Raw genomic sequence first — 22,133 nt, 5'->3', positions numbered from 1 at the left:
GTAAGTGATAAAAGCCCCGCTCAAACTGGGTAAACATAAAAGTGATGTTACTGGCTAACATAACTAATAAATCCAGGGTTATGTTGGCACAGGTGGGGCCAGTGCTTAACCAGTGGCGTCTAGAATCTCTTGCCTATCATTTCTCTGCCTTGGCTCTCTTTCCCGTTTGGCTGCATTCCATGATATCCTCACTAAAGTGGTTGCAAAGACAGCCATCGGCACCTGCAAGCTTATATGTTGCCAGTTTGGTAATCTCAGAATAAAAAGAGCTCTACTCTCCCAGAAGTTCTAGTAAAAGTCCTGGGACTGAGTCATATGGTCCTCTCCATCCCTGAATCAGTGTGTCACTCTGTGGGGTAGGTTACATGCCATACTGCACTCATGCCCCCAAACTATATTGCCTGAATAGGAGTAGTTCCTCAACAAAAAAATGAGAATATGGCTTATGGAAGAGGTAATAGGTGTTGCAAAAGCAGACACATCACAGATGTCTACCGAATATTAGGATGTAGAATGAATTCACTTTGATGTGATAAAGTTTCATGTTATATTTATAGAATTTATTTCAAATTAATACTTAGCCAGATGCATTACTTACAGTTTTGTATATCAGTCTCCTCTCTCTCAGCTAGATAGTAAAGCTCTTAAAGATCATATCCATCTTAGATGTACTGGAATTTCTAAAACTTAGTACCGCACCTGCACATGGTAGGTACTCATAAATGTTTACGGATGCTGCTGAAGTGGCAAGTTCCTTCTAGCAGCATTCTCATTTTTGTTGGTGGCAAATACCTCTGGAGTTACACCATTCAGTATTGCTTTAGAACAAGTGCACACACAGTCCATATTTAATGAACAAATGGAGAATACCCTGGCCAGTATCCAGTAGTGCAGGGCAAGAGGGATGCATGAACATAACCTTGTGTGCGTGCAAGCTATAGGCACAGGAATGTACTTCATGGACTATAGAGAAAGAGAGAGAAAAAAGAATTCTTCTCAATTCCAAGGACTGGCTGTTGTTCAAATAAAATTTTGTTTAGCGCCCTTAGGCAGCTGTGCCAGACATCTCTCAGCTCTTGAACTATTTGATGTCCAAACATTCAAGGGTATGAAAAAAAAGTGACAGGAAAAAAAATCCTCGTAGAACTTCCTGTGACAGGTCAAAGTTTAATCACAACAAATAATACAGATTTCCCTTTTATTATAACCAAAAAAGAAAGGCAGGGCTTGTGTTTACAAAGCATGTTGTTTGGGAGACCTTTGTAAATTGTAATCTTTGGAAATCCCAAATCTATTGGATGTAATCCCATCCATTAGATGAAGGCAACTTGCCTATGCAATAGATCCAGAATAGCAAGTTAAATGGAAAACATGAACAGGAAGCAGTCATTAAGAATTACAATGGATAGGATGCAGAGTTAATTCACGGAGATATTTTGTTATGAGATAATTACATCACTAGGACAGCTGGAAAGCTTGAGTGCTATGCTGGACCTCAAGTGCTGCTCTCTGCTCTACAGCTGAGGGGTCAGGACTGTTGAGACAGGGAGATAACTTACTTTATGGGATAGTGAGGGGCTTGGCTGACTTAATTGTAAAATGGTAATGATGTATCTGGCTTTTTTGGATTGCTTTTTGCATAGCTAAACTGGATTCATAGTTAGCGAATGCTGAGAACCACTTTTCACTTCTTTCTGAACATTCACTTGGATCACATTAAACTAAGCTCTAGTAGATGCATATTGAATGGTAGTTTTGACTTCCTCCAGAAGACATCTATTTTGTTCATATTCAACATGGTGTGATTATGTTTCTGTTATGGAATTGCAATCACACAATCATTGAAATGGTATTTTTATTAGTTTACTGAATAGCAAAAAAAAAAAAAAAGTTTTCAAAAGTCTTAAGATGTTGGTCAACACAAAGAATCATACAGTTATTTTCCAGTGTTTATATTCTAATGTTCAGACCTGTCTGGCTCTTTTGTTTTGCAAGTGTAGGGGTTATAGGCAGCTTGGTCACATTCCTCATTGATTTATATAAATATATTACAGATTGTTAACCTCCTGCCAAATACCAGGGATTTCAGTTCTTGTTTCGCTCAGTTGCTTTATGTGAGACTTATTTGTTATATTAAAACATCTATGTTCTCTTTATTGCCCACCACATTGACTATTATTTATTTGATTTGGGGCAATTCCAGAGGGAGTCATTGTAGACAAAAAAGCATCATAAATATTATGTTCTAAAATTCCTAAGATGAATACAGGCCTTTCCTGCTATTTGAAAGTAGAATGTTCCTATGAAACCTTTTGTAGGCTGAAATGGTGTAAAGTAAAGAAGCAATTACCATTAATTTATATGGAAAAATTTTTGAGTGTTCCCAGATCCAAAAAAATAACCTCTCCTAGGCTTTTCTGGTACCCTAGGACACATGTTGCTAGTGGGTGCACAAAATAAAATGAGATAAAGCACACATGCTCACAGAGACCGTTCAAAGCTAAGGCGGGTTGTGCCTAGAGGCTGAGTATAGTTGTGAGGAAGGAGCTTGTGGGGGTGCCTCACTGTTTGGGGTGCATGCTGCCTCTATAAAGGCTCATTACAAAACAAGTATTGAATGCTATTTTCACTTTTTTCTTTTTCCCTAAAAGCAAAAATCCTCTTTCTGGTTTCTTTGCTTAACAAAAACAGGTGTACTAATGTAGGACTTTTGTAAAAGTGCGGTGGTGTGATGTGAAAGTGAAGTGGCACAAACTTTCGAAAACTGGGGAGATGCCTGTATTTATATTGTTGATTCAAATGCATTTCCTATACATTATGACTAATATAACTTATTTTTTATAGTGATAATGTTCATTAACAAGTCAGACTGAATTTTGTATTTTAATGTATATCAGTATTTCCCAAAATGTCTTCTATGGAGTCCTGGCTCTGTAAGATATTGACCATGAACATTGGAGCCAAAAGAGGCAGGTATCCTACAGGTCCTCCCAGGACCTCTAGTTCCCTTGATGTCACTTGTTAATTTCTTTCTTTTACTTTTTCTTTTTTTTTTTAAGATTTTATTTATTTATTCATGAGAGACACAGAGACATAGGTAGAAGGAGAAGCAGGCTCCCTGCAGGGAGCACCATGCGGGACTCAATCCCAGGATCACGACCTGAGCCACCCAGGTGCCCCCACTTGTGAATTTCTAAGGAGAAAGTATTATGCTGCGTTTTCCAGATGAAATTAATATTAGCACCCTAACCACCTGGAAAGGCACCATCATGGGCCTCCAGCTCCAGACACTGATGACTGAGGCTTTACTGTGGCCTGACTCCCAAGACTTGAAGACAGAGGAAGCTAAGAGGGTTGGTTCTGAGGGGAGGGATGGCTGCAAGGCACTCAAGGCCCAAGGTAGCGACAGAGACATAGGAGCACTTTCCCAGGGCCCCAGCCATGGCCAAGTCTAGGGAGTGGCTGTAGCATTGGGTAGAGGAGCTGGAGTGGGAACTGGCCAGGGAGGGAAGTCGGGCTGTGGGTGGACTGGCTGTGGGTGGACTTCTCATCAAGAAGCTGGACCTGGGGATACCTGGGTGTCTCAGTCAGTTTAGTCTCTGTCTTTGGCTCAGGTCATGATCCTAGGGTCCTTGGGATTGAGCCCTGCATTGGGCTCCCTGCTCAATAGCAGGAGCCTGCTTCTCCCTCTCCCTCTGCTATTCGCCCCAGTGTGCTCTTTCTTTCTCTCTCGTCAAATAAATAAATAAAATCTTTAAAAAAAAAAATCAAAGAAAAGAAAAGAAGCTGAGCCTGGAGGTGGTGGACTCTAGTCCCTATAGCTGCCTAATGGCACTTGAAATGAATGGGAATTAGAAGCAACTGCGAGGACCTCCATACCTTTGCTTTAGCAATGATAGGTGTTGGTGGAGTTGGTAGCGTGACTGCTGATGTGGCATTGGTTAAGTTGCTACTCTTTGACTATGACAAGAAGGAACTGGCCAATATGAATAAACCTTTTTCCCAACTTCCAGTCAAGCCGGATTAAGTAAAGTTCAAGTAGCAGAATATGCTTTGAGGAACATTAACCCTGATGTTCTTTATAAAGCACACAACTACAATATGACCTCAGTAGAAAACTTTCAACATTTCATGGATAGAATAAGTAATGGTGGATTAGAGGAGGGAAAAGCCATTGACCTACTTCTTAGGTGTGTGGACAGTTTTTGAAGTTCGGATGACAATAAACACAGCTTGTAATGAACTTGGGCAAATGTGGATGAAGTCTGGGGTCAATGAAAACGCAGTTTCAGCTCATAATTCCTGGGGAATCTGTTTATTTTGCGGGTGCTCCACCAAATTGCTGCAAATATTGATGAAAAGACTCTCAAATGAGAAGTGTGTGTGCAGCCAGTCTTCTACCACTGTGGGAATGATGGTTGGGATCTTGGTACAAAATGTTTTAAAGTTTCTGTTAAACTTTGGTACTGTTAGTTTTTACCTTGGATATAATGCAGTGCAGGATTTTTTTTCCCTACTGGGTCCATGAAGTCAAATCCTCAGTGTGTTGACAGAAATTGCAGGAAGTAGCAGGAAGAATATAAGAACAGGAAGTCGGTTGTTCAAGAAGAAGAAGAGATAATACATGAAGACAGGGATGAGGTATTGAGTTGGTATCTTAGGTTTCAGAAGAAGAACTGAAAAATTCTTCAAGTTCAGTTCCTGACTTACCTGAAGGTAAGTGTATATGGCTGTAGCATATACAATTCCCAAAAAGAAGGTTCTGTCCCTGAGGTAACTGTGGAAGATTCTGGTGAAAGCTTGGAAGACATCATGGCTGAGATATGTGGATAATGGACTGACCTGTATCTTATTTCCTGAGTTTAAACCTATTGCTGTGCAATTAAAAAAAAAATCATTTAAAAACTGGCAGAGCTTAGGGCAACATTAATTGATATATAATCTTCACAGAATTGTTACACTTTTTGAAAATACTATGTTACTTGTTGCTTTTTCCCTTCAACTAAATGAGTAATTCCCCCTTAAGCTTATGTTTCTTTTTTTTTTAAGATTTTATTTATTTATTCATGAGAGACACACAGAGAAGCAGAGACATAGGCAGAGGGAGAAGCAGGCTCCCTTTTGGGAGCCTGAAGTGGGACTTGATCCTAGGACCCAGGGATCATGATGCCTGAGCCTAAGGCTTATGCTCAACCACTGAGCCACCAGGTGTCCCACACATGTTTCAGTCTAGTTAAGAAAACTTAGCTACTGAAATGTTTTGGCCTTTTGGGGGAGGGCTGGGAAGAAACAACCAATTTGATGCTATATTTCTTTTCTTTCCAGTTATTCTTTGTGCCCTGTTGCCTGAGGCCATGGACAATGAAATGCGTAGTTCTCAAATATAGGGAAAAGGACAGGAGGTACAGCCAATTGATGAGAGCTAGTAGACATCTACTCACTGTTTAGAATCACTCTCTACAAGAAAACTATCCACTACTATTAACTTGGCTAACAGTGAATTTAAAATAGTTAACTTATAAAAATTAAAATGTCCTCTCAAATGTTACCTGATGAAATAAAAGCTGAAATGAAGAGATTGGAAAAGTTTGTAAACCTGTGAATTATATATTCAGAATAAGACAAAGGCAAACAAAGAGAAGCTGTCTTCATGGATAAACAGATAAAGGTGCTTTCAGGAAGTACAAATTTTATTTCTGCATTGACCAAGGAAAAGAAACCATTGCATCTGTGGAATATGTATCTGGAGTCACTGTACAATGTGGAGCAAGGAATATATTTAGGCTAAGGTCATCTAGATCATACCCATCATATGAATTACCTTCTGAATATTTCATTTAAATTTGATTCTCTAGACATTTACATAGTTGTCCTGTATTTGGGGCATAAAAGATACTTAAATTACCTCTGCAATGACTGACATGTATTTATTCACTAGAAGAGTGTCATTTGCCATTGGTCACAATCACTAAATTATAAATTGATAAACTGGCTTTCTCTAGAGTTGCATACAAATAATGTAAGCTTAGAGAGCCTTAGTTAAATAAACTCCCGGTGGCTTGGAGACCAATAAAAAACATGCATGTATAGCCATTATCAGTAGGATGTTACTATGCTGTGCTGATATTCTACTCTGATGATTTTTTGCTTTGATGATATGAATGTCTAAATTAATCTGTAGGCAAGAAATGTTAATACAAAATGAAATATGTGATTTCCACTTGTAAAATAAAGTTTTAAAAATTTCAGGAAGACCTCCCCGACAAATAATACCACCTTCTTGAACCAGCATGAGACACTTCAACCGAACACCATTCTTTTTGTAACCTAGAAGAATAAAATAATTATATCCATTAAAATTTATACGGGAATGTTTTATGGTATGCACTGTCACACATGCCTCTTTAAAATTCCACATTTAAAAAATTGCCAATTATAAAGGGTTGCCTGGGTGGCTCAATCAGTTAAGCATTTGCCTTCAGCTCAGGTCTTGATCCCAGGGTCCTGGGATCGAGCCCTATATCGGGCTCCCTGCTCAGTGGGGAGCCTGCCCCTTCCTCTCTCTCTGCCCTTCCCCTGCTCATACATGTTCTCTTTCTCTCTCAAATAGATAAATCTTAATAAAAATTGCCAATTAAAATCCGTGCCTTTTCTCCATGGCTTATCATGTAGAACAATTGGCAGTGGCTTCCATGAGCTCACCTTTGTCTCTCTCAGGTGTGGAGTCTAATTGTTTCAGGTTCGTTCCATCAGTGAGTTTTCTTATTTTGAAGAGAATGATACAGGTTTGAGGAAAATAACTTGTGTGGGTTAGATGTTATTCTTGAATTGTGTCCTACAAAGAGTGTTTGAAAACATGCTTTCAGGAAAATGAAGCAACAAAGCATACTGCCAGGACTGTTAAGCAATTAACAACGGTTTAGAAGCAGGTGACCTTTTGGTTCAGCAGTTTTTATGATCATTTTTATTCTCCAGTTATGTCCTTCTCAAACTTTTTGTTTTCTTTTGGAAATTACTAAAGTATCTTATATATATCACAAACTATAAGTGCAGTAAGAACTGGAGTTACTAAAATCAGTGTTGACCTGAGGCAGTGATAAAAAATACATTTTTTTTCATGGAGGAAATGTATTAATTATAATGGAAAACATTTAAAAGCAATGTTAAAGAAGCACAACTGTAATGGTGCAGTTCCCATGTTTGTATTTGAATTTAGTATATGTCATTTATGATTCACTGCTGTTTTATTTCATTACAAAAATAGAAGTAACCTGTAGAAAGAAGGTTGGTGTTTGTGGAACTCTTTTCTTCAAGAGGAAGAAAACAGTGAAGCTGGCAGAGTGTGTGGGTTTTTTTAATGGAAAGAGGGTGGTTCAAAGAAGCCTATGAATAAATGGTAATTGCCTCACTTTACCAAACTGAAAGAGTTGTTTTGATAAACACCCAGGCATCAAATTCATGCATGATAGTAATCATATTTGTCATAGCATGACATTCATATGATTAATGGCATTATCTTTAATGAATTTATTAGGAGTTTTAATTTTATCAGAGTAATTTTCCAGAATAAGTCACATTAGTGTCATCAGAAGACTTTGAAATTTCAAAAAAAAAAAAATCCAGTTTTGAAGTAAATGATTAAACTTAGAAATCGGGGCACCCGGGTGGCTCAGTCAGTTGGGCTTCCAACTCTGATTTCAGCTGGGATCTAACCCCAGTTGGGCTCAACATGGAGTCTGCTTTAGGTTCTTTCTTCGTCCCCCTTTGCCGCCTCCCCCTGCTCAGAGGCACATGTGAGCATGTGTACTCTCTCTCTCAAATAAATAAAAATAAAATCTTTAAAACTTAGAAATCAGAATATTTCGAAGTAAATACAAGAAGAAATTCAGCTGGTCTTAATTGATTTTAGTGGAGTTGTAGAACTCATCCCAGACTGCCTATAATTAAAAAGTAGCATGGATCTGGCTGTGAAGTATGTGAGGTTAGTGGTGGTGGTGTTCATCCCAACAGATTTAACTTAATTATAATGTTCTTTAGTTTATTTTAACGTTTAGTTTAGATTTACAGAGAAGTACCCAATATTGTGGGGCTCCGTTTAGCCCAGAAATGCAGTAGGGTGTCATGGTGAACCAATTTGAAGTTAAAAATTCAACAGAGGTCAATATACAAAGTACATAATTGAGAACGTTGCATTTTAGTGATGGGTTTTATGCACATTTATCAATAGTTTCTTTGAAATGAGTGTTTATTCAGTTTTTAAAAATGAAAGAAAAGACTATGAATAGCATTTTATTAGCCATTGCTTAGTATTTATATTACATTCTTGTCAGATTTTCTTACGGCTTGTTTAGGGATGGTTTGTTTAATTATTCAAACATGTGGTGAGCATCTCGTGCTGGGTAGTGTGCTGTGTGTGATTGAAAGTAAGGAAAAATTTGTCCTTGGGCTTGAAAATGCTTCTGATTCCTGAAGGCTTTGCTTTTAAAACTTGAATTTTGAATTAGTTGTAGAATTTTGTGGAAGATTATTAGATTCTGCCCATACCAATTTAATTATAGTTTGTTAATCTAATCTGTCTTTATCACTTAAGGGTGATGTAGCTGACTAATGCAGTTTCAAATGCCACCTCTCTCCCCCCAAAATGTTGAAGTTTCCGTTTTAATTAGCATGATATTTGGAATTTTTAAACCAAGAAATTTTGCCCTTTCCAGGATGAGAAGTCTCTCTTAGAAATAAACCAAATTTCTCTTTATTTCACCATCTTTATTTTCACAGGCCTGTTTGTAACACCTTAAATTCCAGGAAAATCAGGATGCATGGGTGGCTCAGTGGTTGAGCATCTACCTTTGGCTCAAAGCATCATCCCGGGATCCAGGGATCGAGTCCCCCATTAGGCTCTCTTGCAGGGAGCCTGCTTCTCCTTCTGTCTATATCTCTGCCTCTCTCTGTGTGTCTCTCATGATAAAATAAATAAAATCCTCAAAAAAAAAAAATCCAGGAAAATCTTCATTGTGGAGTCCAGCATCTCCAAAGAATGCTTAATTGGTCTCTAATAATTCTTGAACTGTGTGCAAAGAAGAACCATATTTTTCCTAGGCTGCAGTTTTTTAAACTATCTCCGTTGGCAAATAGTTGTATGTAAGTTCTTAACTAAGGAAACTCTCCAGGCAGACATTCTTATGCTGGTCTTGTTGTTTTCTCTTTGCCACTGTGGATTTTGTCATTATTTACCCAAGTGCTTCTCTCCTGAATCTCATATTGCTATTAAAATATCAAATCCCATTAGGCATCCTTCCATATTATCACAAGGAATGATCAACACTGGTATTTTTTTTCTCATTGTATGATCGAATTGCCGGATATGTGTTAAGACATACAAGTTCTTTGCTTATTGCTATATACTTAATGTCTCTTTTCTTTTTTCTTTTAGATTGTTTGATGTATGCACAGTGTCACGAACAGACAGAGAAACGAAACTAACATTAGTGTTTGAACATGTTGATCAAGACTTGACCACTTATTTGGATAAAGTCCCAGAGCCGGGAGTGCCCACTGAAACCATAAAGGTATCAAGAGTCATCTTCCTGCTTGATTTAAGTTATCACACTGTTAAAGTTTATTAAGCAATTGCATTTCTTCCATATGAAAATTGCGAGGGGGGCATCTGGCTGGCTCAGTCAGTAGAGCATGAGACTCTTGATCTCAGGGTTGTGAGTTCAAGGCCCACATTGTGTGTAGAGCTTACTTTAAAAAGAAAAAGGCCAGAATTAGAGTTTTTGGAACACAGTTTTGGAACTATATATAGTTAAATATATTAACCCAGTGAGATGTTCAAAGAATAAGATATATTCTAGTTCATTAGTTTTAGGACTCAGTGAAAAAACCTTTTTAGTTTTAATATGTATTAAAAGTATTTAAAAGTATCTATATGTACATTATCTGCCCCTAACCTTAGAGGGTATAGTGTCATAAATATAGCTCAGTCTTTTTCTGATGATTGACAGGCTCCAAGCGATGTAATCTGAAACTTTGGGCCTGAGCACATTGAATAGTATAATTGTATACTGACTCCAGGACATGAATTATACTATGTAGATCTGAAATACTGGTTCTTAGGTCCTTCTTTCTCCATTTTTTTTCTCATTCATAAAATATTTATAGGAAGCCTAAGTACCAGGTACTGTCCTAAACCATTGGGATTCAGGAATGATGTAAGACTCCTTAGAGGTCAGCAGGCTAGATGTACTGGATTGACCAGAAGTTTTTCCTTCCTTGAAGTCTTATGGAAAAACTTACTTAGGAAGTTTTGTTGGTCATATTTCTGTTCTGCTTAATGGAACTTCCCAGTAAATCTTTTAGATCAACGTGTGCAGGTCTCCATTAAGACCGTTTCGGTTATGTGTATTAGGTGACTTAACTAAGCAGACTCCTTACCTAATCATTCCTTGTTTAGAAATGGGTCCTAAGGGGATCCCTGGGTAGCTCAACGGTTTAGCGCCTGCCTTCAGCCCATGGGGCGATCCTGGAGTCCCGGGATCGAGTCACGCGTCGGGCTCCTGGCATGGAGCCTGCTTCTCCCTCTGCCTGTGTCTCTGCCCTCCCCTCTCTCTCTATGTCTATCATGAATAAATAAATAAAATATTTAAAAAAAAAAGAAATGGGTCCTAAAATTCAGCATCATTTTAGATTGGAGGTAATAGCTGGCAATACTTTATCTTGTCTTTTAGTGATAGCTAGCTGGTGTTTTCATATACGGACACATATATAACTTGACATATTGAATAATTTATTCCTTTGGTTTTAGATTGATAACAGGTTTATGTTCCCATCTGCCCTTCCTAAAAGAATATATATATGCTCAGTAGTGCTCTCATTTCTTCCTGAGCAGTTTCAAGAACTTGAACTCTCTCTAAATGTGGGTATTCCGGGATGCCTGGGTGGCTCAGTCAGTTGAGAGTCTGCCTTCAGCTCAGGTCGTGATCCTAGGGTCCTGGGATCGAGCCCCATGTCGGGCTCCCTGCTCAGTGGAGAGTCTGATTCTCCCTCTGCCCCTGTCCCCACTTGTGCTCTCTCTCTCTCAGATAAATAAATTCTTTTTAAAAAAATTAAAAATGTAGGTATTTCTGGGGAGCCTGAGTGGCTCAGTCATTTAAGTATCCAATTTTTTATTTCAACTTCGGTCATGATCTCAGGGTTGTGAAGTCGAGCCCCATGTCAGGCTCCTCGCTTAATGCGGCATCTGCTTGAGATTCTCTCTCCCTCTTCCCCTCCCCCTCCTCACATGCACAGGTTTTCTCTCCCTCTCCCTCCTTCTCTCTCTCTCTAAATAAATAAAATCCTAAAAAAAAGTAAATGTAGATATTTCTTCTTATCTGTTTTTGGCCCTCTTCTCCTTTATCTCTGTACACCTTTTTCCTCTCAACTTCAATTCCAATGTGGCTTCAGTTCCCTCCTTTATGAGCTTGTCTAAAATCCTCTGTTCACGGGATGCCTGGGTGGCTCAGAGGTTGAGCATCTGCCTTTGGCTCAGGGCGTGATCCCAGGATGGAGCCTGCTTTTCCCTCTGCCTGTGTCTCTGCTTCTCTCTCTTTCTGTGTCTCTCATATGAATAAATAAGTCTTTAAAAGAAAAATAAATAAGAAAAAATAAAATCCTCTGTTCAGCATGTAGGGCTTAGCTCCTATATGGTCCTCCTTAATGTCACTTCTTTGCTCCCCACCCCCCCCCCCAGTAACTATCTGCTGCAGTACCTGGCCCAACCTGGATATCATTTGATCAACTTTTACAGCTGGATATAATATCATTTGTCTTATAGCACTCATTCTACACCTCTCCCAATCTTGGTTATATTTTCTGCCTTTAATTATGGTTATTTATGTCCATATTCATTCACCTTTGTATCCTGACAGTCACTGCACAATGATTTTTACACATAGGTACTCAGTAAATAAGACACATTGACAACCTATCTTCAGATATAATTATTTCAAAATTATTTTTAAATGACTTCCCACAGCTTACATATATACTATCAGAATAATCATCAGCTTCTTCTGAGTAGTTAGTTCTAAGTTCAAAATTATTTTGCAGGGGCGGGGGATCTTTTTTAAGCAAAACAAGGTAACTATATATTTATGCCATACATTACCACCTGCATAGATCATTTGAGCTTCATATTAAATTCTCCTGGCATTAGAGGCTGCTGAGTGGAATTGGTCACAAAAGTATCTGTGTATTTAAAATGGTTGATAGGAGGCACCTGAGTGGCTCAGTTGCCTTCGGCTCAGGTCATGACCCCAAGGGTCCTAGGATTGAGCCCTGTGTCAGGCTCCTTGCCCAGTTGGGAGTCTGCTTCTCCTTCTCTCTCTCCCTCTCCCACTCCCCCTGCTTGTGCATGTCTCTCTCTCTCTCTCTCTCTCTCTGCCAAACAAAAAATCTTTAGAAAAAAATAAAATGTTTGATAAGCCAGAGTAATGCACTGAACTAGGGTTTGATCAGACAGGAGTAGAAACAAAGTGGGTTGTGGGGGATTTATTTCCTTTTTTTTTTTTTTTTAAGAGAAAGAGAGTGGGGGCGTTGGCAGTGCAGTGGGAGAAAGAGAATCTTTTTTTTTTTTAAGATTTTATTTATTTATTCATGAGAAACACAGAAAGACACAGACACAGGTAGAGGGAGAAGCAGGCTCCCCACAGGGCTCGTGGGACTCGATCCCCTGATCGAGGATCATGCCCTGAGCCAAAGGCAGATGCTCAACCGCTGAGCCACCCAGGCATCCCAGGAGAAAGAATCTTTTTTTTAAATTATGTTTTAAAGATTTTATTTAGTTATTTATTCATCAAAGAGAGAGAGAGAGGCAGAGACATAGGCAGAAGGAGAAGCAGGCTCCATGCAGGGAGCCCTACGTGGGACTTGATCCCGGGTTTCCAGGGTCAGGCCCTGGGCTAAAGGCGGCGCTAAACCGCTGAGCCACCCCGGCTGCCCCGGGAGAAAGAATCTTAAACAGACTCTACACCGGTGTGGAGCCTGATGTGGGGCTCAATCTCTCGACCCTGAGATCACGACCTGAGTCAAAATCTGGAGTTGGATGCTTAACCAACTAACCCACCCAGGTGCCCCAGGTTTGGGGGAATTCTTAAGGGTGGGGGTGTAAGGGTAAAGTAGGATAAGATGAGGAATAGGCAGAAAGGTGGTCACCAAAGTGAGATAGAGGAGAGGAGCTTGGAGAGTTGAGCCAGGGTTGATGGGGGAAGAAAGGGGCAAGAAGGGAAAATAATGCTGGTTATCAGAAGGTTTTGATAAGGTGAATTGTTAAAGTATTTCTGAGTTTTTCATCTGTCCCCAGGGAAAAAGAATGTCACTCATTCTGTATTGAACAGGAGATTCTCCCAGAGTCTGTTAATATCAGTGGTTAATTGAACATTTTTGCTAACTTAAAGGCTGATCAAAAGACCTATTTTGGGGGCGCCTGGGTGGCTCAATGGTTGAGAGTCTGCCTTGGGCTCAGGGCGTTATTCTCAGGTCCTGGATCAAGTCCTGCATCAGGCTCCCTGCAGGGAGCCTGCTTCTCCTTCTGCTTATGTCTCTGCCTCTCTGTGTGTTTTTTCATGAATAAATAAGTAAAACTTTAAAAAGACCTATTTTGTCTTCATCTTTAACTATTAAAAATTTTCTGAACAATACTATGCTAATCTACTTTTCTTCTTTATCAAATATAAGAATTTTTAAAAATAATTTGAGCTTTTGCGAGCTGTTTAGGCCATTATTTAAAATATGAATAATCATTTAAAACAATTACATAACCATCGTAAAACCATCAAATGTATAGTTTTAGGCCAAATGTAGAAATGATACAAAATTATTTTTAGAAAAGACATACTTTTGTTTTTGTGATTGACTTCTTTTTAAGAGTTGGTTGCAGGATAAACATCTGCTAAGTAAGAGGTTCTGGTTAGTTGGGGTTCTGGTTAATTGAATTTTGTATGGACTCAGCCAGAGAACAGAAATATTTCATTGTCGTATAGGCTTATTTACAGGAAGTCTCAATAACTAGATACCTAGATCAAGAGAATGTTGTTATTATGAACAACCTATTGGGAACAATTGGATTCTTACATAGAATACTTTGTTGTAATAAGATTTTCTGAGTATACTGGTATAAATATTTATTGAATATTTGCAGAGTTTTGTGTTAGCATTTAGGGAACACAAAAATGAGTTAGTCAAGAAGCTACTCTCAAGGACCTTGTAGTATAAGAGAAGAGGTGAAATGCACCCAGATGCATGTGGTACACATTTTCTGTGGTTATTGCAATACTTTAGGGAGTGTTTTCAGGTGAAAGGGAGAAAGAGAACCACTTATGAATTAGCACAATCTGTAGCTGCTCAGTCTTTGTATTATGGTACCAAAATATTTTATAAAATGTTCTTCAATAGATATTAGTACTAAGATTGTCTTGCAAGTGTCAGAACATGCCATATTATAAAATAATTGTAAATATGCAAAAAAATTCTTAACATGAAATAGATATAAAACAAAGTCAAGAAGAGACCTCATACAAGATCATTTTTCCTCCGTTCCCCTACCCCCCACCATGTTTTCTGTAGCACTATTTACCTATTATCCACTTAAGTTCAGGATATTCTAGTGCCTGCTCAGGACATAAATTATAGGAGAGCAGTACTTGTATACAACTGGAATGCTCCATGGTCTCTTACTAGGTATTAGAAAGGTAAAATCTTTTTGTTCAGTATTTTCATCAACATGTTTATTAGAAAAGAACCCATGATGGGCTTATTTGACCTGCTTCTTGCATAAATCACATAACAATTTTTCAAATGCTTTTAAATACTATTTGTTATTAAAAAAATAGAAAAGGCAGAAAAGCAGCACAGCCCTGAAGCCCTAAGTATTTGTGGAGGTTGATAGTTGGGTGAACTTACTAGAAAAGCCTGCGGTTATTGCATGGTATTCATGTCAGGCTTTGATAAAGTAAGTGAAGTGTATAGGCCTGAACTGAAAATTGCCATTGAGAAGCTCATGAGAATAAAAATCATTGGTGGTTCTTTCCAACATTTAAAAATACACCTTATTCTTTAAAGTAAATAAATAGATGCATATATACATCTTACACATACTCCATCTTGTGGTCTTCATCTCTTCCTGCTATCCTAAGGCACCCCATACATTGATGTTGATAATGATATTTCTTTAGAGGAGGCTGCTCACTGTCGTACTTTGAAGTCAACATATATTCACATTTTGCTTCATAGACTTACCATTGCCATACCGTGTTTTCCTCTTTCTAATTCAGAATGTTATCTTTAGTAATACTTGATTTTGGAGGAATTCAGTGCCACCTTTATTTTTATTTGAGATTTGACATTGTTTTGGACTTCCATGCTTAAACTTGTAAGACCATAATTGACACCTTAACAATTATCTTTTTTTAGGGTTCATGATAAATTTAGAATCTCTGCTTATATAGCACTTTCCCAATTATGAGGGCTTCATGAGAAAAAATGGGCTTTCAGATTCTTTTTCTCTTTCTTTCCCTTATCTGCTGCCCTCTAAGAGGGAATCAGAAAGAACCTGTAAATAAAATCCATTTCCTTGTTCTTTAATTATTGTAACTGCTACCCAGAAAATGAATTATGTGGCAGGATATATATCGGGAGAATAAAATCTTCTGTTTTTTTTTTTTTTTTTTTAATAGGGTTTTAGAATGGAATGCCCTATTCTACTTGAACTATTCATTGGGTACTTAGGCTTGCCTATAATAGTACAAGATATTTTCTAGTACATACCTGGCTTCTCAACATCTTATAAACTCCTTCTTAACCTAGTGTCGTTCTTTGGACATTGCATATAACATGTTTGATGAAACTGGCAGTATAATTTCACAAGTAGAAATTCAAGACACTGAAAGATCAGCTGCCTCTCCAAAATAGGACAGAGTTCTTTTAGCTCAGGACCATATGGCCCCTTTGTATGACTCAATCTTGGAATAAAAATGACATTTTACTTATGTATTTCTATGATAAATGAATTCTATAGGGCTTGAGAAGGCCAAAAAGCTCAAGGTTTGTGTGTCTGTATGGGTCATTTTCCCTGTGAATTAGATTTCATTTTATCTTCAATTGAATGTTTCTTACAGATTTCTGTTGGTTGTCATCTTTTCACTAGAAGATAAAATATACTATTAGGTTTATTTTACAAAACCCAGACTTCAGAGACTGACACACACTCTTAATAGCACCTGTTTTCTGCCTCTGGGAAATCTGTTTTCATGAGTAATATCTGCTTGCAGTCAACAGTGGCTCTGGTGTCAGTATGAGATGCCCAGGGCTGATTCATCTTTCTCCATCTGACATAATGCCAAGTGACTGATGGGTTCCCCCTCCACGCAGATGAGGAAAAGTGTCCCAGACCCTTCTCTCCTCTCACCCCTAAAGGAGTCGAACCATTGCCCATTCTCGGGCTCCTGGTGGTCTCCACTTTGCTTGAATTATGAGCAGGTGATTTGTCTCATCTTTGTAGGACACAGAGCAAATTAACATGAAAATATCGCTTCTCAGAAAACAAGGCAGGCTTGAATGGCCTGTCGTTGCTGGTCATTAGCCATCTGCCACAGACACTCATACTCTGTTTATCACATTGGAAATTCAGAGCAGATGTTGCATAATAAGGTGATCCCAAAAACAAGGCAAGAAATTCAAAGAACACATACTCCACAATAATGATAAGGATCCTGGAAGGACGTTTTTTTTTTCCATCTAATATCATGGCTGATTAATTGAATAGACTGTGTTTTTAAAAACACACCATGCACACACACATCTGTCCTTGTGTTTAATGCTGCTTTTTGTAGTAACATGAAATAATTTTGAAAGAAAATGCATAAGTGAAAGATGCCTGAGAGGACTGTTTTAATAAAATTAATTTTAATAAGGCAAAGTAGAATGTCATAATGACACTAAGGACCCCATAGGTCAGTCATGCCAGGGTTGATTTTTAGTCTAGGATGGGCCTCATCATATAGCAATTCAGCTTCAGACAGTTCACATGGTACAGTTGAATCGCTATGGGTTCATTGCTCACCACTGCTGTTTCCCAAACAGTTAATTTTCTTTTTTAGTACTCAAGATCCTCCATTCCCTGTAGCCTTTCTCTCCACTGCTCCTCCCACCCACCCTTGTCCCCACCACCACCATGGTCACCACATCCCCTCACATGCTTAGCTTTCCTGGGTTCTGCATAGCTCTGCACCAGCCCTCTCTTCTGTCCCTGGCTTTGGGCTCTTTCCAGCCTGCGTTCTAGGAGTCTTTCATTTCAGTCCCACTACCCTTCCACAATAAAGTGGTATTTTACTGGCTATTACAGTGTTTTATCAAATCAGTGTATGCACATTCTAGGCCCTTATCATGCCTTATAAAAAGCCTATCATTCGGGGCATCTGGGTGGCTCAGTTGGTTAAGCATCTGACTCTATTTCAGCTTAGGTCTTGATCTCAGTGTCATAGGGTTCGATGCTGTGTGAGGCTTCCCACTCAGCAGGGAGTCTGCTTGAGGTTCTCTCTCTCCCTCTCCTCCTACCCCATGCTTGCACGTGCTCACTCTCTCTTTCTCTCTCTAAAATAAATAAATAAATCTTAAAAGTCCCATCATTTATAGTGTATTAACCATTGCGCTTGGAGGCATTCAGTTATTTTTTTTTTTAACAGGCATCTGGACTTTCCCTCAGGAATGCAGCCTAGATTATAGTTTTTTTCCTATGGAAAGTCAGCTTCAAATATAGTCTTTTGACTCAACAGGAATGTTTTCTCCACCCAAACACATCCTTACCTATGTATGTGCTCCCCCTATACATACATACACACAGAGCTGGGGGATATCTTTAAGAGGAACATCTGCTATATTGCTCTCAGGAAGAGTTAAGCAGCCAGTCCGAGAGTAGCCAGCAGAGAGGCACCCCATAGTTGGTCATTGACTCCAGTAGGAGAGTTCGTCAGAAGGAAGTGAGTCAACACTGAGTTTCCCCCAAATGTAGGGGGAAATGTGGAGTGTATAAGTTATAAGTGTGTAGTAACTTTCAATAAATCAAGGATCTTCTTCAGGGAGAACATATTTAGACAATCTAGGTTTTGAGGACTCCCTCAAAAACAAATCCTTAGGCAATTTCCCAGCCCCTGTGGTAGCTGAAAATATCAGGAGAAAAAGGACAGAATGATGCAAATACATGATTATCTAAAAGTATGTAATAACAAACTATAACAGTTATTTAGTGGTTTGGATTTTTTTCTCCCTAACAGGAAATAGGGGTTAAAAAAAAAAAAAAGCTAGTGTCTTTCTTACGACTGACTCACTAAAATAAGCAAATGACACTTTGATCAAGCTAATAACAGGTAAGTTAGAATCTTCTAGAAAAATTTTTCTTCACCTTGGATATGAAATCTGTTTATAGAGCCCATTAAAAAGTTGCAGGCAGTGTACACCTAGTCTGTAGTCACCATGGTGACAGATAGCAGAGTGATGCTCTACAGAGAAGAGGGATATTCCTCATCTAAATTTAGCATTGCCTAAGCTCTCTGGTTATAGTCTTTTTTTCTGGCTCTCTTCCTTGAAATGTTGGAACATTCAAGGCTTCACCCTCAGCCCTCTTTTCTTCACACTTTTTGGCCAGGTGATGTCATTCAGTCCACAATCTTCAGATATCGTTATGTCCTCCAGCCGCACCTCTTCCCTGTGTTCTAAGTGTACCATATGATATCTAAAACCAAAACATTGCCCAGGAACCTCTTCCCAATGGAAGCCTTCCCCATAGGCCCCATTGTTTGAGCTCCAAACCTAGGCATTATTCTTGGTTTCTTGCTTTTCTTCACAATCTTTATCCAGTCTATTAGCAAGTACTTTTGGCTTTATCCGCAAAAAAGTATCCCCAGTCCAACTACTTTTCAGTATCTTTATTGCTCTCTAGCCCAACCTGTCACACCAGCTTCCTTAACTCAATATGCTGTCTTCCAGCCCTACCCCTTTTAGATCGTCCTCAGTATAACAACCAGAGGGATCTTAACAAAAACATAAATCAAAGTGTTTACTCCCCTATTAAAAACTCCAGTGGTTTCCTGTGACTGTAGAATAAAATCAAAAGTCCTACAGGATCTAGGGTTCTTTCTTACTGCACCCTCCAAATTCCAGTCTGTCTCCACCCTTCTCCTGGCTTCACTGTTCTGGGGCCACACCTGCTTTCTTTCTGTTCTTCTACCATGCTTCCTGCTTAGACTGTATGTACTAACCGTTCATGCTGTTTGGAATATTCTACACCTCTCCCTCCCACATGGTCCTATTTTATCTTCTTCATAACACTTAGCTGGAATTATCTCATTCATTTTTTAATCTGTGTTTGTCTTTCCCAACTAGAAGGTAAGACCTTTGAAGTCAAGATTCTGTTGCACTTAGCCCAGTACTTGCATGCTGTCTAGAATGTAAGGGACATTCAGTAAACATATGTTGGTCACTATACTAGGGTACTTACCTCATTAATCCTCTAGTTCTGAAATGTAGGAGTCAACTTACCCATTGTACAAGTGAGTAAATTGTACTTTTACAAGGATAGATTTTATATGTAAATATACATATACAACATATGTAGAAAAATAAGTTGATATGGTATGCCCTATCTCAACATACCCACTCTGTGCTTTCACATTCAACTCTATATGGTGGGCAGGGGTGTTGGGATTATCCACATTGTAACTAAGGATTCCCTTCATTGGCTTGGTTTAGATATAGTCTAAAACCAATAACTAATCTCTACTAGAACTATATGGTATTTTCTCTGTTCATATACTAGTGACTTAACAAAATTCCAGAAATTATCATCTTTCAATGTTGGATTGTGTTAAATATGTTTTATGCTAAGGATATGAAACCAAGTCCAGTGAAGAGAATGATGCTATGAATCCTAGACCCTATTCTCATCTCCCAGAGATGTGTCTAAAAGATAATTGAGCAATTACACATTTTTTAAAATTTGAAGATAAGTGTTTCATAAACACATATTCAGCATTGTGTGCAAAGTTCCTCCCTATCCCCGCCAAGAGAAGCAGCTTTGAAGTTACTTTAAAAAATCTAATTGAAAATACTCTATATTTATTCATTTGCATTTTTATTATTCTTATCCAAAAATTTCAGATACTTATATACATTTTGCAGTTTAGAAGTTAAGGCATCAGAATTGCTGCTAGAGCAAATGCTAACCATTAACAATCACATTTTAAATTAGTGAAAGGCATATAAAGATGGTATCCCTCAGTTATCTAAGATAGTATTTTATTCCTCATTCCTAAGCAAGGTGTAACGGACTAATCAATCCTTTCATTGCAGTTAAGAAAATCATTCTTGGTTCTAGTAAATATTTGTTGAATGAATAATGCTTTCACAAACATTTGTGTAATGAACCCTTGGAAACCCGATAGTGGCAGTCATAAGAATCAGATACCTCCAGTATATGAAATATTGTTGTGATTCCACTCATTCTGCACTTCCTCTTCCTCATCATCATTCTCAAAGAGTAAGTCTCCAAAAAGACTGACTCCAGTGGAATATCAAATGAAGAGAGTTTGACCTTAATTTGTACTTCTATATCTAAATCAAGGCCTGATGCCAAGCATCTGGATACTGTGACACTTGAAGTCTTAGGAAGTGAAAGATAATTCCTTGAATTTTAGCAATAATCAAATCTAAATCTAATCTCTAAAAACTCTTGCTCCGACCATACTATGGTAAGCTTCAAATAGATGCCTGGAAAATAGACTAAACCCAACAAATTTTGCAAAAAATGAGTTCCATCTAATAAAGGGTTAATGAAGTTAGGCAGATATGATGTTCTGTTTCTCCAGGTGTGGTCATGAATCACCTACATAACCACTGCCTGGAGTGCTTGTTTAAATCAGTAGTCCTTGGGCACCTGGGTGGCTCAGTGGTTTAGTGTCTGCCTCTGGCTCAGGTCATGCTCCCAAGGTCCTAGGATTGAGTCCCACATCAGGCTCCCCAGAGGGAGCCTGCTTCTCCCTCTACCTATGTCTCTGTGTCTCTCATGAATAAATAAATAAAATCTTAAAAATAAGACCATAGCCCTGCCCTAACCAATTCCCCAACCTAATCTTGGAGGGAGTTTCTAGTAAGTACCCTCCAGTGATGCTTATAGACACTACAGTTTAAAAAATATTCTCCTTCAGTGTGACATATAACTGGACTGGAGTGAGGAATGGAATACACTCTGAGACTCTGAGATATTTGTTTGCTGTGCATGGGTAACACCAGCCACCAGAAGGTTCAAATCTAAGCCCAGGTGAAGTCAGGTGTGACATTTTACCAGCGTCACACGTATATAAAACACCTATTAAATAACACTGAGGTTTTAGGGGTGCCTGGGTGGCTCAGTCGAACCTCTGAGTCATGATCCCAGAGTTCTGGGATCGAGCCCCGCATCCAGGCTCCCTGCTTAGTGGGGAAGCCTGCTTCTCCCTCTCCCTCTGCTGTTCCCCTGCTCAGGCTCTCTTACCTTTTCCCTCTGTCAAATAAATAAATAAAATCTTTTAAAAAGACAACACTGAGGCTTTACTCCTTAAGATGTTCTATTGGTAAATGCTAACTCACTAATAAAAATTAAAAAGAAAATGCTTAGGAATATGAGAATTCTAACTAGAAATTCTTAAGCCACCCTGAAATCTTATTCTTTAAAAAAAAAAAAAATGTTAATGACATCATGATTTGACCTTTGAAAGATGCTTTTTGTTTCATTTCACTTACCTTTTCACAGTTCTCTGTGGTCTTAAATTAGTATACTTGCAAGTAGACTTGCAAGTGTAACTGGCTCAGAATTCTTAACCCTGTTTTATAAAGATCAGGAACCAAAGCCATGCAAAAGTTAGGTGGATGATAGCTTTTTTAGCGCTGACACCAGTGCCAAACAGTATTCAGGTACTCCCTTTGAGGTGCATGTATTAGAAGCAGTGAGTGCTCAGTATTTCTTACAGTTGTCATTATAAGCTTTTTTTTGTTTGTTTAAAGATTTATTTGGGGCGGGGAGAGCACGCGAGGGGGGGGGGTGGGCAGAGGGAAATGGAGAGAGG

At 38.6% G+C, this 22,133-nt stretch overlaps 1 protein-coding gene and 1 pseudogene across 5 annotated transcripts in view; both read left to right on the top strand.

Annotated features, from left to right (window-relative positions):
• CDK6 (cyclin dependent kinase 6) overlaps positions 1 to 22,133 on the top strand; it is a 240,253-nt gene that overhangs the window by 56,160 nt on the left and 161,960 nt on the right. For all 5 annotated transcript variants that reach the window (XM_038556823.1, XM_038556824.1, XM_038556826.1 and 2 more), the window contains exon 3: positions 9,431 to 9,566. In XM_038556823.1, coding sequence (XP_038412751.1) covers positions 9,431 to 9,566 — 136 coding nt within the window. The remainder of the gene's footprint in view (positions 1 to 9,430; positions 9,567 to 22,133) is intronic.
• Positions 3,442 to 4,990, top strand: LOC102153512 (annotated as a pseudogene).

Source organism: Canis lupus, chromosome 14 (genome assembly GCF_011100685.1).
Source record: "Canis lupus familiaris isolate Mischka breed German Shepherd chromosome 14, alternate assembly UU_Cfam_GSD_1.0, whole genome shotgun sequence".
In the NCBI taxonomy this organism is placed as follows: domain Eukaryota; kingdom Metazoa; phylum Chordata; class Mammalia; order Carnivora; family Canidae; genus Canis; species Canis lupus.
The sequence above is the reverse complement of the archived record's forward strand: the minus strand, read 5'-3'. Positions and strand labels throughout refer to the sequence as shown.